Source organism: Sciurus vulgaris (genome assembly GCF_902686455.1).
Source record: "Sciurus vulgaris genome assembly, chromosome: 10".
NCBI lineage: Eukaryota > Metazoa > Chordata > Mammalia > Rodentia > Sciuridae > Sciurus > Sciurus vulgaris.
The window spans coordinates 73299132-73313994 of record NC_136470.1 but is presented as its reverse complement, the minus strand read 5'-3'; the positions used below and the strand labels follow the sequence as shown (position 1 = coordinate 73313994).

General features: G+C 52.9%; 1 protein-coding gene across 2 annotated transcripts in view; it reads left to right on the top strand.

Moving 5' to 3' along the window:
* Positions 1–14863, top strand: part of ADCY5 (adenylate cyclase 5) — a 149637-nt gene that overhangs the window by 85462 nt on the left and 49312 nt on the right. For both annotated transcript variants that reach the window (XM_079155269.1, XM_079155270.1), the window contains exons 2-3: positions 2073–2222; positions 6331–6452. In XM_079155269.1, coding sequence (XP_079011395.1) covers positions 2073–2222; positions 6331–6452 — 272 coding nt within the window. The remainder of the gene's footprint in view (positions 1–2072; positions 2223–6330; positions 6453–14863) is intronic.

Sequence of the window (14863 nt, the reverse complement as noted above, 5' to 3'; positions counted from 1 at the left end):
CCCTTTCACACAGATTTCCCTAACTAGAACTTCCTTCAGCCTTCACCTCTTCATCTCTTTCTCTCTTCTTACTCCTTGCTTTTTGGTCCCCAGTGACTTCCCAGAGGCCTGTTCTCAGGGTCTCACTTCATGGTTTCTGCCCTTGTTAATACTGAAGCCACAGTCTCCTTCTTCCTAGACTTTCTCCTCCGTGGTCTCAGGGGTTCTGGATCTGCTCTGCCTTGCCTGGTCCCCAAACTCAGGTGGGTCTTTGCTTCCTCATGCTTCTGGCTTTTGTGACACCTCCCATTCCCTTTGCTTTCCCCACACTGAATCTTCCTGAAGCCTTATCCTCATCCTGCCACTCTTTAGTTCAACAGTCTTTAATGACTCCCATGGTTTAGAACTGTGCCAGGCTCTCTCAGCCTCAACCACATCTTCTCTCCGAGGACTTCTGGAGAATTAGAGAGCCTGGGTTATTTTTTCAAGGATGCAGTGTAACTTGGGGACATGTGCTTCCCATGCCTTCCAGCCTCACTATACATCCCCCTAACGGAGAGTCCAGCATACCCTGGGCCTGCCCAGGAGTCTCCTCGTCACCTCTCCACTTTTCTTCCCCAGCTAAGCAGGCCTTTTTTGCATGGCATGTTGATTTCTGCTCCATATTCCTGGTCTCCTTCAGTGTGCCTTTGTCTTAGATAGTTTGGGTCACTATAGCAGAGTCCCATAGACTAGGTGGTTTGTAAATAGCAGAAATTTATTTCTCACAGTTCTGGCAGCTGAGTGCCAGCATGGCTGGGTTCTAGGGAAGCCCCTCTTCCAGGTTGCTGTCTTTACATATCCTCACATGGCGGAGAGCAGAGAGCAAGGAAGCAAGCTCTAGAGTCCCTTCTTTTAAAGACATTGATCCCTTTTTCTTGAGGGCTCCTCCCTGGTGGCCTAATTTCCTCTCACAGGCCCCACCTCCATTAGACATTTATATTTTAACATATGAATTCTGAGGAAATTCCAGCATCCTATAACATTCAAGTGGAATGAAATTTCCTGTAGAGCCAGGGGTCTTCTTCCCTTGTTGTTATCAAGTGTCCCTAGGCCATGTGTTAAAATGATGATGATGGGATTTTGGGGTGGTCTGAGGTGCAGCTCAAAGCCCTCACAGCTTGGAGGCCTGAGCATCTTCACATGGCTTGTCTCATGTGGGCCCAAGGCCAGAGCAGGACTAGGATCAGCATACTCAGATACCCAGGAGTTTACCTGCGTAGAGACATCTTGACTAAACCTCAGTTCACTAGGCTCTGAAATGTGTGATATAAACTTGCCTTTGTGGGTTCTATTGTATTGTTTTGTTTTCTCTTAGTTTTTCAGTAAATACTCCTTTCAAAAGAATCCAGGCTCGGCTCTGCAGACCAGAAGGGGTGGTGGTGTTTCCCCATACACACACATCTCAGTCAGCACAGAGAAGGGGATCCCTGAGGAGCAGGGAGATGGCAGACGCCTGCCAGCTGGTGTGAAGGGCTGTCAGGGAGCCTTGGTGCTGGTAGAGATAGAGTAGAAACCTGGGGGTGGGGGAGGTTGAGCCCTGCTTAGGACACCAAGCCCCACTGGTGGGCATCTTGCCCATCCTCATTCCCCGGAGGGTTTATGTGTGACCAGTGAGTCCTGGATTCAAGGGAGCTGATCTCTGGGAGTAATGGGCCAGGACCTGGAGGGGCAGCCATTTGTGTTGTGTGAATTCCATTACACTTTCAAAAGGGAAAACCTGCTGCCCCTGGGGAAACTTCCTTGTGGTATCCTTGCTGCCTCCAGCAGACCTTTAAATTTTCAGTACTGTGGACATGTTCAGTATGGTTATTCAATGATTCCCTGTCCTTAGGGGCCACACCCCACCACAGGCCAGCTGAGCTTTGGATCCTGGGGACGTCAGAAAGCCCAAGTGACTGCTTGGGTGTTCAGCTGTGTGCCAGGTGTCCTTGTGTGTGTTTGCCAAGACCTTGGCTGGGGGCTCCAGACTTCCGAGTCAGGAGGTTCAGGGTCGGGGCTCAGGGATCAGTGCTCCAGGCCTGAGCTTGGTGTGCTTGTGTTTCCCTCTGCAGCTTGTCTCCAATGTCCTCATTTTCTCCTGCACCAACATCGTGGGTGTCTGCACCCACTACCCGGCTGAGGTCTCCCAGAGACAGGCCTTCCAGGAAACCCGGGAGTGCATCCAGGCGCGGCTTCATTCACAGCGGGAGAACCAGCAGCAGGTGAGTGAGGCCTTCCTGCCCTGCACAGCCCCGGACAGAGGAGAGGGCCGAGGCCATCCTCCGCTGAGCTGCTGAGCTGCTGAGCCAGGACTCAGCCCACTTCCAGGACAGGGGCCCTGCCCACGGGTCAGTGTTTCTGCTGAGGGAGCCCAGCATTCCTGTTCCTGGCTCTGTGGGAATGCTCTTGGCCTCCCTGCCCTTGCCCATAGCCCTGTGGTTTGCCCACAAGCCAAACAGCAAGGTGGCTCCTCCCTCCTTCCTTCCTGGGCTTCCCATGAGTTTTGAGAGGGGAAGCAGTCAGCATTTCCAGCTGAGATTAAGGTGTTTCCCACAGGGCAGGGAAGAGAAGAAGGGGAGGGGACAGGTATTGGAAGTTCCCATGGTACCCCAACCCAGCTCTTTTTCTCTGGCCAGTACTGGGTATGGTTGGTTCAGAGAAGGAAGACAGTCCTATCTCTCCCCAGACTGTCCTGGATCAGGGAAGCAAGCCATTCACAGGACCACAGTCTCAGACTGGACTTCCCCAGCAAACCCTGGCAAAGGGACTGAGGCCAACCTTAGGGTTCTAGCTGTTCCCATTCTGAGGTGTGATCCTGTTTGGGGTTCAGGGCCGAGTCTCCACTATGTCCTCTCCTGTGTGTGGATCAGATAGAGACCTGGTAGCTGTAGATAGTACGGAGCCAAGATGCTCCCCGACAGGAGGCCTGGGATGTGGTGTGGAGGTGCGGCAACCCCAGAAACTGAGTGGGCCTCCAGTAGGGCCATGGGTCTCCCACTGCTCTTGGACTAAGCATAACTCTTATGAGATAAGGTTACTGCAGGCCAGAGGCTCCTTCCTCCCCAAACCCTCAGCCCGTATCAGTGGGGCCTTTCTGTGTGCTGCATGCTGTCAGGCCCCTTGGCTGATGTGGAAGGACAGAGAGGACATGGCCAAGAGGGCAGTGGTGTGCATGCTGTGGCCACTCCATGCAGAGTGTTTTCACTGCAGTGCAGGTGTCTCAGTCCATCTGGATGCTTGCTGGGTGGTTCCAGTGATACTCAGCCAGCCAGTGAGGAGGCAAAGCTCCCAGTGTCTACAGGTCGTCCTCAGTCCCCAATCCTTCCACGCTGCTTCTGTGGCCACCCATTCACTCTTTGGCCCTGTCTGGTTCTTGCTCTGGCCTCTTGAGCACCCTTGCTCAGCAGCGTCCTTGGAGTCCTTCCCCTGACCTTCGTTGACAGCTTACCTTGCCTTTGTCACACTGCGCCCCACTCAACTCCCAAGCCCTGGCACTCATCAGGAGCCCCTGTCACATCCCTGTGCCAGGCCCCAGCCCCTCTGCCCTTAGAACTGGACTCCTTCCCTTTCCATTTTAGGAAGTGGCCCTTTCACTTCAGGGGCTCTGTCCCCTCTCCAGGATAATTATGCTTTGTAGCTCATCATAGTTCACCTGCTTTGACCCTGGCTGGGAATTTAAGGGAGAAAATATTTTTGTCATGCCATGTTCAGGGCCAAGGCACTGGGAGGGCATCTTGCTTCCTGTGACAGGCCCTTTCCTTGGCCAGCCAGAGCCAGCAGGCCATGCAGAAAGAGCTCCTGGGTGCCTTGTTATGAGGAACTCAGAACTGTTCCTCCAGCTGCCCCCGCCCATGCCAGCCCTTAGCCCCCAGAGTAGCTGTAGATGTAGGAAGGTCTCTCATGAATCCAAACCGCGTACAGCACACTGTGTCCCAGTCGTACGGTATCACAGAATTGTCCTTTAGTTCATGTTTCTTTCAGCAATAATTGTTTACAGAGAGTTGAGTAAATGTGAGATGGCCTTCAGTGGCCATGCTTCCTGATGCCTGGGGACACCAGACAGATGTGTGGAGAGCTGCATCTTTTACTCATTTACCAGTTTTCCAAGTATAAGACCCTGGGCTGTAGCACTGGATAAGACACAGCTCCTGTCCCCTAGGAAGCCTCTCCATGCACTCAACAAGAGGAGATGCAGCTGACAGCCATTGACGCCCAGGGTAATCAGAGGCTCTGTAGAGGACAGCCCAGGGTGGGGTGGGACTCTGGCAGCTGGAGCTGAACCTCCTCCAAGGAAGGAGGGGAACCTGAAGGAGAGTTAGGAGCAGCGTGTTGGGGCGTCGATTCCAGGTGAGGACTCGTGCACCACGGCAGGCAAAGCTCACGGACCTTCCCGTGTTCTCTCTGCCTGGAACAGGATACAGGCTTCACTTCATGGGTGCTGGGAGGGAGGGGGAGAGTTGGGGAAAAGCCAATGGTGGGGACCTCCAGGCCAGGCGGGGGGCGTGGGCTGATCCTGGAAGCTTCGGGAGGCAGAGAAGGTGATACGGTCTGGTGAGTGTTGTCCACAGGCACTTGCTTGCTCGCACTGTGGAGCGTGGGTCAGAGGCAGCAAGCCTGGAGGCCAGACCTGACTCAGTTGCTGCCCCAGGGGTCAAGTCTGGACCTGAAGGTGGGGGATGCTGGTTAGGGAGCTTCATCAGGGAGAACTGCAGCCAGGCCTGGGAGAACACAGGGAGAGGGCGAGGCACAGGAGAGGGAGGTGAATCTGAGCAAGGGGTCACAGTGCAGAGCAAGGACAGATGTGTTCAGCAGATCCCGAAGAACCGTACTTGATGTGGTGGTGTTGATCAGGAGAGTACCACGGTAGAGGAGGTGTTTCAGAGAGATCGGGGCTATATAGGCAGCAGGCAGGGCTTAGGGGAGGCTATGTGGCCAGGGCCATGCCACTGGAATCCCAGAGACAGGTGAAAGCTGGACACAGGCAGTAGAGGGGGACATGGGTAAAAGGGCAAATACGAGAGCTCTTTCCAGGTCAGTAGGACTTGATCGTTGCTGGACGCTAGGACCCAGAGGAAAGGAATGAGTCTGAGTCAAGTTCTGAAAAATGAACAGTTTACATGGGCAGGGTCTTGACCTTGGCTTAGAAGAATGGGGATGTCGGGGGCAAAGGTAGGGAACTTGGAAAGAAGAGTCCCAGGGGAATGAAGAGGTGGGAAGGCACGTATGGTTAGGGAGGTGAAGGCAAGACATCCAGGTGGATGCTGGAGACCAGTGAACCCTGGAAGGGAGCTGGGGTGTGGATGGTGGGAGGCTTGGTGCAGGAGGGAGAGGAACCTGAAAGGACAGAGCAGCAGAAGAGACTCAGGCACCGGGAGGGGGACCCCGAGTTCAGTGTAGAGTAAAGGACAGGAGAGTGAGGGGCTGCGGACCACCAGAATGAAGGCTGGAGAGGAGAGAATTGGGTGAGTGAGCCTGTCAGGCCTGGCCCTGAGTGAGGGCTGTGGAGGGCCATGGCAGAGGCCAGACCCCACAATGGCAGCAGGGCAGGCCTGGAGGAGAACTTAAAAAGGGAGCAAAATCCAGACTCAACAGCAGCTGACAAGAGGGGCCACAGGATGACCTGGCCTCCTCCCCCTTCTTCTCCCCCACCTCCCCTTTGCTGGTTTTGACTTCTCTTGGTTCAGGTTGACTTGCTTTCCCCATCTTCTGGGCCACTGTCCGGCCCCCATATGGATTTTGAGCACTCCCCCATCATTTCGGTCTTCAGGAAGCCTTCTCTTATCATCCCAATTCTGCCCAACCTAGGTCAGGCATCCCTGCCCGGTGTCCCCATAGCTTGAAGAAGGAGGAACCTGGCCTAGCAATAGGCACATGGTTATGACTCCTGGCATCCAGAATGATGCCTGGAACATGGCAGCTGGATGGATCATATAATGTCATCAATAACCACACCCATTTTACAGGTGAGGAACATCTCTTCACTCAGAGAAGTTCAGTAGTTTACCCAAAGATATGCAGTCTCTAATCACATCTGGGTTCTAAGCCAAGGGCTCCGTCCTTGTAGGTCCACCAGGAGTGCCTTTCCCAGTGCAGCATGGTGGCAGGCAAGGGGTAGGACTAGGAGGTGTCCCAGAGAGATGGGGCCAGAGGACCCTGGGGACTTGACTCCAGCTACTGCCCTCCCCTTGCACACAGATCCTAGCCCCCCTGAGCCTCAGGAGAGCCTGGGGGGCCTTCCAGGGGCCTGCAGGCAGGGACACAAGTGTGGAGAGAGGGACCTCACCAGGCAGATGAAGGAGTGGTGACCAACTCATCTGCTTCCCTCCTCAGGAGCGGCTCCTGCTGTCTGTCCTTCCCCGTCACGTTGCCATGGAGATGAAAGCAGACATCAACGCCAAGCAGGAGGACATGATGTTCCACAAGATTTACATTCAAAAACATGACAACGTGAGGTACGGGTGAGGCTGGAGTGGGGCTTGGGTCAGGGTGAGAGAATTGAACCCCAAAAGAACCATCCCCACTTCTTTTCTTTATGGGGGCACAGCCCAACTGGGTGGCCTGCTGGCTTTGGAGTGTGTGTTGTCTGGAGCAGGGCAGACCCACGCTCCAGTCATTGTGCCCCGTTTAACTTTCTTTGGGGGCCCGTGGGGGGCCACAGGCTGCAGGAGAGGAGAGAGAAAGAAGGGGAGAAAGGAATGGAACACCAGCTGTTGGGGGGAACTTCTAGCCTAACAAAGGAGACAGAGAGCATAGGTTTGGGATCCCAGTGTCCCCCTCATCACAGTCTTCATCACCACAGAGCAGCTTGTCCGTTCTGAGCCCCATGTGGCACACGCCAGGCACAGATCCTCTGAGTGTTCCTGCAAGGTGGCACAAGCAGCCTCCCCAGTTCATGGATCAAGCTCAGCAGGACTGAGGCCCTTGCCCACAGTCTTCCAGCTCGAGGGTCAAACCAGGGTACACCTGAGTTGTCCCCCTGCTCCGAAGCCCACACTCCTCTCACGGCGTATTTGCTCCCTCCCCAGACAGAAGCTGCTGACAGCAGGGCCGTGCAAGCAGATGTAGATTAATAGACTGCAAAATCTGCTTAGAGTTCCACAGGGACACGAAGCGATACAGTGGCCCTCATCCAGCAAGGCTCCTGAAGAGCCTGGTAATCCTCCCATATGCCAGAAAAGGAGCCGATATGTGCGCCTGGAGTTACATTCTCCCTGGAAAAGTTTTTCTAAGACCTGAGTCCTCTAAGGTTACTGTAAAGAGAACCCTTTGGGAGCTTGGGCTGCATTTTCAATCCAGGGAGGGAATGGATCGTGCACATTGTTACACACATGCATGAACACACGCATGTGCGCACACACACAGACACACACTCTGAAAGTGAGGCTGATAGTGGGGCCGGGGAGAGCGGTGGGGGTTTTGTCTTGTTTTGTTTTTGTTTCTGTTTTATTTGTTATTTCAGTACTGGGTTTTGAACCGAGGGCCCACACATGCCAGGCAAGTCTTCTACCACCGAGCTACACCCCAGCCCAGAGACCTGTTTTTTTCACGTAGAAAAAGCAGAATTGCCCAGTATCCAAGTGTGCTCTGGGACCTGAGACGGTTGATTCTGCATTTGTGTCCTCTAGCTGTCTCTCAAAACAGGGAGGAAAATGTAACTGCCCAACACATTCATGCTCAGCTTTGAGGAGCTCCCACCCGCCCCCCACAAAGCAGGGCCAGCATAGCCAGCAGTGGCCTCAGTCTACCGGGAGGGAGGCTATCCCTGACAATCTCTATGGCCAAGAGGCATCCTGAGGGGACCGAACCCAAAGAGGGCAGTGATTGGGGGTGGCTTGATTCATGGGTGTGAGCCCAATGGTTAGCACACTGTGCTGGCTCTGCAGCTGCCACCTCTTATGCCACCCTGTATGCTGTGGTGAACCGTTACTCAGGATCCTAGCAGGTGCTTGTGGAGTGCCATGCCAGTGTGCTTTTCTGGTCACTGCCCAAAGTGTTTTCATGTATTTACTTAGTCCCCACAGAAAGTGTCAGGGCATAGCACTCTTACTATCCCTAATTTACAGGTGAGGAAACTGAGGCACACAGGTTTAAAACGTCCAAGATTCCACAGCTGGATGGGTGGGAGAGTTGTTCCCAGAAAGCTTTCTGCTTTCAGAGTTTTTATCTAGCCAGACTCCTGGACACGTGTTTATATAGCCCGAAGAGGGAGTTAGGGTAAGGACTCTGTGGGAAGGTGGCTTGGGGTCTGGCTCAGAGGCCCAGAGGACGGGGTGGGGAGTGGGATTTGGCTTGCAGTGTGTGTGTGTGTGTGTGTGTCTGCATGCTGGTGCACATATACGCCTGTGTGATTGAGGATCAGTAGGGCTATCCCTTGGGACGCATTAAGTAACAGCCTTCCCTATTAAGACAAATCCCAGAGGCTCAAGTTTCAGGTGGGAAGAGGTGACCCAAAAGCAGCCCCAACACATATACCAGCCTAGCCCAAGATCCCCCTTCTGGAATTTTCTCACTGGCCATGACATTGGTCCTGGCAGAGTGTGGACAAAAGGTATTTTCCTTGATCACTCATAGCTCAGCAGAGATTGCCACAACTTTCACTCAGTTTATACACAGAGGAAATCCAGAACATTTGCTGCTCAGAAATAGCTTGGCACTTAAGGAACAGGTCCTCAGCCTGGCTTGACCACCACCTCTGTGTCCCTGTCCAGTCCCTTCCAGCCACCTCCCTTGTCCTGCACAAGGTGGGGATCAGCCTACTTCCTGAAGTCCCACAGTTGTTGACTCTCAGGTCCCTAGCCCTCCAGTAAGGGGGTTTGTTCAGAGGGGCTGTGGTCTCTTTCATGAGGATGACCTCAAAGAATGGCCTACCCTCTGGATAATCCCTTCTCTCTCCCCTCCCACGGAGGCAGTGACTTTAGTCAATAAAAGGACAGGGCCCTAATCACAGAGTGGCCTGAGCATTTGCACAAGAATCAGGCCCCCACCCCAGTGTGGGTATTTTTGTCTAGGACATGCCAGGATCAATGACAGTAATCAGGAAAGATAAAAGGAGAGAAAAACCAAAATGCCGTAATTTTCATGGGGATGGAAGTCATGGTGAGAGAGAAAGGTGGCTGGTGCACATCAGAGGCCAGCCACCTGCAATCACATGCAAATACCATGCTGGGGCTGCCTTCCCTGTGTGGCTAGCAGCACTTGGCAGCCCTGGGTGGAACCAGTGCTTGTCCTGGTCTGTTTGGAGGTTGGACTTTGGCTCGGGCTGGGAGTTGAGTAGTAATTGGGGGTCTAATAGTTTTAAAAATCATTTCGGGAGCTAGAGGTGTCGCTCCATGGTACAGTGCTTGCCTAGCAGGTGTAAGGCCCTGAGTTCAAACCCCAGCACTGGGGGGTGGGAAAAAACCCAAAAAACTGAAAACAAAACTACATGCATGCACACTTTTGAGCCAGGGGAGAACAGAGGTTGGGCTCTGATGTTAAGCAGCTCTGCATGTCATCCCAACTCTGCCATGTCCTGGCTTTGTGACCAGGGCAAGTTATTGTCATTGAGGGGCTCTAAACCTCAGTTTCCTCATCTGTAAAACAGGATAGCAAGAGTGCCTACTTAATAGGGCTGTAGAGAGTGCACGTCAGAACATAGGGAAGTGCCAAGCAGTTTCTGGTACATAAGTGTTCAATAATCGATTATTGTTACTGGCATCTTTGTGGTTATTATTGCACTTCTATCAACAGGGAAAGGCAAGGCCTGGAATTCCCTAGCTGAGAATGGGAGGGTAACAAGTCACATTCCTCCATTCTCCATGGAGTTGTGGTATTTAGAAAGGGTGACAACATGCTGTTATCCAGCCCCACCAAGAACAAGGCCATCAGCTCCACAGTGTGACAGAGGGGCCTGGATAAGGACTGACGGGGGCTCCAGGAAAAGGATTTGTCCTGGTAGGGAAGAGGGATAGAGAGAGGCCAGCATCCCTCATTGTCCTTTGACCCAGAGGAGAAGAGTTCACAGCAACAGTTCCTGGGTTCTCGGCAGGGGCTGGCTAAGGAGCCTGTAGAACATTCTGGTGCTAGGCCAGCTCTGGCTATGAGTTGAAGCAGGCCAGAGGCCAAGGAACCCCCGGAGGTCCCACCCCAAGACCCCAGATGCCTCTCCTGATTGTGGGGACAGATGAACTGTGTCGCCCCTCTGGCTGAGCAGCCCACTGGGACTGGGGCCCCTGGTCCTGTGGTTTGTAAGTCTTCTTCTCCCTGCCCCATAGCTGTGCCCCATGCAGCTGGCAGTGCCTGGTCAGGGTGGGAGTGTATCGTTTCCACTTCTGGGAGGGGTGAGGGCCTTGGGCCATGCTGGCAGAGGCTGCTCTGGGGGTAGGGAGGGCTCCAGGAGCTCAATCTGGGAAGGAAGGAGATCAAAAGGGGCTAGAGGTAGACCAGAGGAGGCACACACCATGTGGTCACAGTAAGAGCAGACACAGACACAGACATGCTGCCAGATCACCCTCACCAAGCAGCCACATTGTAGAGTGGAGCAAGATGAGCATCCGTGTCTAGCAAACAGGTGCACATCCAGCTGTGCTGCTGGGGACCTGTGGGAACTTAGGCACATCACCTGGTCTGAGCCTCACTTTCTCACCTGTAACCCAGGATAGACCTGTCTACTCATTCATTCATTCAATTCATCTTTACCTCTGCCCCAGTCAGTGGGGATTACCATGCTCCAGGAATGACTTGAATTTAAGGTTCACGCTATCTCTGACATGGTGAAACTTCCTCTGTTAGAGAAGACACATACTAAACAACAAGTAATTGGTAAATAGCCACCACATGCTTGCCTCAGGTGAGGCACCCTGCAAAGAGTGGGTAGCTACCGAGGAGGCGTGGAATTTGCAGCATTCAGATGTGAAAACTTAGGTCTCAATCATGGTTACAATAGTAAACCTGCCAAAGGAAACACCAGGATTCTCCAGTCCCACCACAGGTCCTTCTGAATGAGGGTCACTCTGCACCTGACCAGCCTGTCCAACACTGGAGCCCTTTAGTTTATAAGGTAGCAGATGTCGTGGGGTTGGCAATGATCATTTCAGATTCTTTATGGGGAGAGAAATCTGCCTCTTCTAGGGGGCACTGGTCCCCTGCCTAAGAAACGTTTCTCCCAGGGCTCCATGTGTCCCCCCACTTCTTTCAGGATGGGGGAAGCTACTGTGGGCAGTGGTCTTCCTTCATTGGCTTGAATCAGAGCTGGGTTTTAAGGTACCAGAAGCACTGGAGGCTGCAGCCAGGGTCCTGGCAGAGGGGCTCCTGAGCCTGGCCTGGGAATGGATAATCAGACCCTGTCCCCACATATGTGGATGCATAGGGTCTAGGGAGGGATTTCCTGCTTTGCTTTCTTCCCCCTCTGGTTCCTTCTCTCCCCAACTTCTCCCTAACACCTCCCCCTTTTAAGGTTATTATCTCCTCTCTCTCCTTCAAGGACTTGGCTGCATTCCCCAGGTTGCTGTGGTGTCTGGCTCAGCCATGTGTGGTTCTGAATTATAATGACCACACCACATATCTGAGATGCTCAGATACCCATGGGCAGATTGTGCCCCCTATGGGCAGAGGGTGGAAAATACTCTCCTCCAGCCAATCCCAGGAGGAGCCAGCCATGAACTCAGCATTCCTGTCTCAGGCCTGGTGCTCAGGAAAGCATGCCAACCTCCACTCCCATGCCAATTACAGATACAAATGACTTCTTGCATTTTTTTCTTTTGAGGTGGGGTGTTTTGCTATGTTGCCCAAGCTGGGCTTGAACATGCAATCCTCTTGCTTCCACTCCCGGGTAGCTGGGATTACAGGCTCACGTGCACCACCAAACCTGGCAAACACATTTATTTTTGTAGTGGTGTTGAAGATTTGCATGCTAGACAAATGCTCCACCACTGAATTAAATATTCAGCTTCAAGTGGGCTTTATGTTATGAATATTATTCATTTCACAAACATTTACTGAGCTGCTACTACATGCCAGGCTTCCACAATGAAAAAGATCGTCCAGCGACCACAGTGAGATAAAGGCGGAGTGGAGTACCATGGCAACAACAGCTTGATGATCCAACTGGCCCTGTCTGGCAGCCACTGGGGTTGGGTCTTTTTAAGTAAAGTTGTGTTAAAACATACATAGCATGAAATTTGTGATTTTAAGGGTACAGCTCAGTGGCATTAAGAACTTCGCGTTATTGTGCAACCATCACCCTGTCCATCTCCAGAATGCTTTTATCCTGTGAAACTAAAACTGTACCTATAAAACAAAACAGCCCCCCAGCTCCCTGAAACCACTGCTGTCCTTTCTGTCCCTGTGGATTTGACTACTCTAGATACCACGTAAGTGGAATCTTACAGGGTCTGTGCTTTGTGTGCCAGGCTTATTTCACTTAACATAATGTCTTCAAGCTGCATCCATATTAATAGCACGCATCAGGATCTCCTTCCTTTTCAATGCCGAATGATACCCATTGCACAACGTTCTACATTCTGCCTATGCATTCATCCAGCGTTGCACACTTGGGCTGCTTCTGCCTTTCTGCTGTAGTGAATGATGTGGCCTGCATGGCTGTACAAGTGTCTGTTCCTATTTCTGCCTTTTCTTTTAAGTTCATATCTGGAAGTGGGATGGCTGGATCAGGTGGTAGTTCTGAGTGTAATGTTTTCAGGAGCCTCTATTCTGTCTTCTTCCATTTGACCTTCTAACCAGCAGTGCACAGGCTTCTGCTGTCTCCCCATCCTCACCTGGGGTGGACAGAAGGTCTGAGTTTGTTGTGGGACACAGAATGGAGGTGGCAGCCAGCAAGGACTTGTTATTTTAGCTCTCTGCACTCATAGCCCTGGGCCCTGGCCGGGAAGGAGGGAGAAAGGACAGAGCAGAGAGGCACCAATGGGCTGAACCTGGCTGGCTCTGATTGTGGCACAATGGGAGTGAGCTGTGATTAGTGGTTTTGATTCTACTGAAAATTCAGACATAGGAAGGATTGTTCTGGACTGGGGAATGTCAAGGAAGACACCAGGAAGGTGGACAGGTTAGAATCAGTTCCTAAATGAAAAATGTGATTTCTTTAAAAAGTATTTTTATTATACAAAAGATGTGTGTCCTTTGTAGAAAAAAATGGAAAATGAGGACAGTATAGAGAGGAAAATAAAAGCACCCAGAGTCTCGCTAACTGTGGCGTGGGTCTTGGTACGGTTCCTTCCTTCTTTTTTGTGTCTCCTTTAGGAAGCATTTCCCCAAGTCTTGCAGGACTGTGTAACCAAAGTGTCTACAGGTGCTGTGGCATGTTCCACTGCAGAGATGGGTCAGGGTAGGATTGCAAGAGGGGAGGTGTTTGCAGGAAGACCCTCGGCTAGCAAAGTGGATTGCAGGACTTGCCCTGACCCCAGGCCCCCTGGGGCTTCTTCTCTGGGACTCCACTTGCTAGAGGAAGTTTTTTCCCTTCTCTGGGAAAGTAAGAGGGTGCAGCTGTCTGTCCTAGGGCAGTCTCCCTTTGGTGGGAACTGTGCAGACTGTAGTGTGTTCGGTACGCCCTTTCCCTTTTCCAGCCTGTGCCCTGCAATGGCTCTGCAACTGCTGCCAGCTCATATGCCCCTCTCTACTCTTTTTTTCTACCACCCCTTGGAAAACAGCCCACTTGTGTCTGTTCACACCTGGTGGTGCTAACTCACCTAATAGATGTGAGTGACTCACTGCTCTTCCTTGCCTTCCCGGGGGCATGAACTCAAGTGACTCTCCAGGCTGGATGATTTGGACTGGGAGGAGGAATGCTGCAGGGGACAGCCCTGTTGGTCACAAAGAGATGGATGGCTGATGCAGAGGCCCAGCTACTCCAGCTCTCACCCCATACATCAGGCACCTGTGAGGTCCTCTCCCCCAGCACCACCAGCTCCCACAGGGCCTGACATCCGAGAAGGTGAGCTAAGACCCTTCCATACTCTTTTCTCAGCCTTGACCCCTGGGCCCACGTGGGAGATTGGGTGAGCACCCCAGTAATGCTCAGGACCGCAGGGAAGCAGAGGGGCTGTTGTCAGCAGTGCCGACTTGCCCATGCGGCTAGGAGAGTCAGCTGCTGGGTATCCAGCACTGCTGTAGGATGTGCCTGTGTGCAGGAGCAGAGCCAGAGCTGACAACTTCATAAAGTCACAGGGCTTCTTGGCAGCAAGAGGGAACAGCCATGAGGAAAGGCGCATCACCAAAAATGCCTGCGGGCAGCTCAGCTGAAGCTGTACAAAGGCAGAGGGACCAGTGTGGCAATTGGGACGAAGAGCCTTGCGCTCCTGCCTCTTGGAGTGGGAGGCAAGAGAGGGTGGTGATGGATGGCAGGCAATTAGGGAGGCACACTGCCAGCATGGGCCCTGCCCCAGCGTCTGGGCAACTGCCACAAGTACCTGGTCCTGTGGCCAAGAAGAGCTCGCAAGTGGGAGCTAATCGATGAATTAGTCCTACCTGCTTGCCTGGGCCCAGCGCTGGCTTGTGAAGTGGGCCTCAGAATCACCAAGGAGCAGTTCAGCAAACCTGGGCCCACAGAACAGATAGTCTCAGAAAGCAGAGGATCCTCCAGAGGTGACAGTCACCAAGCAGAGAGACGGGGCTCAGCCTCTGATGGGAGGTGTGAGAATGTGGAGGTGGCAGTTTCCATAAATGTGTAGGAGAGGCTGCGGGGAGTTCAGTCAGGACCTCAGGGATCCCATATGAGCTTCCAGGCTAGAAGCCAACTGTACTTCCAGTGCCCTCCTTCCTGGCTGGTGGTGGCCAACCTGCCCTTCTGGATCCCTCAGCAGGTGGTAGAAGCCTCAGGAGGGGCTGGAGGGGTAGATGCCTGGGAGCCTGGAGGGAGGTCAGGTCTCGA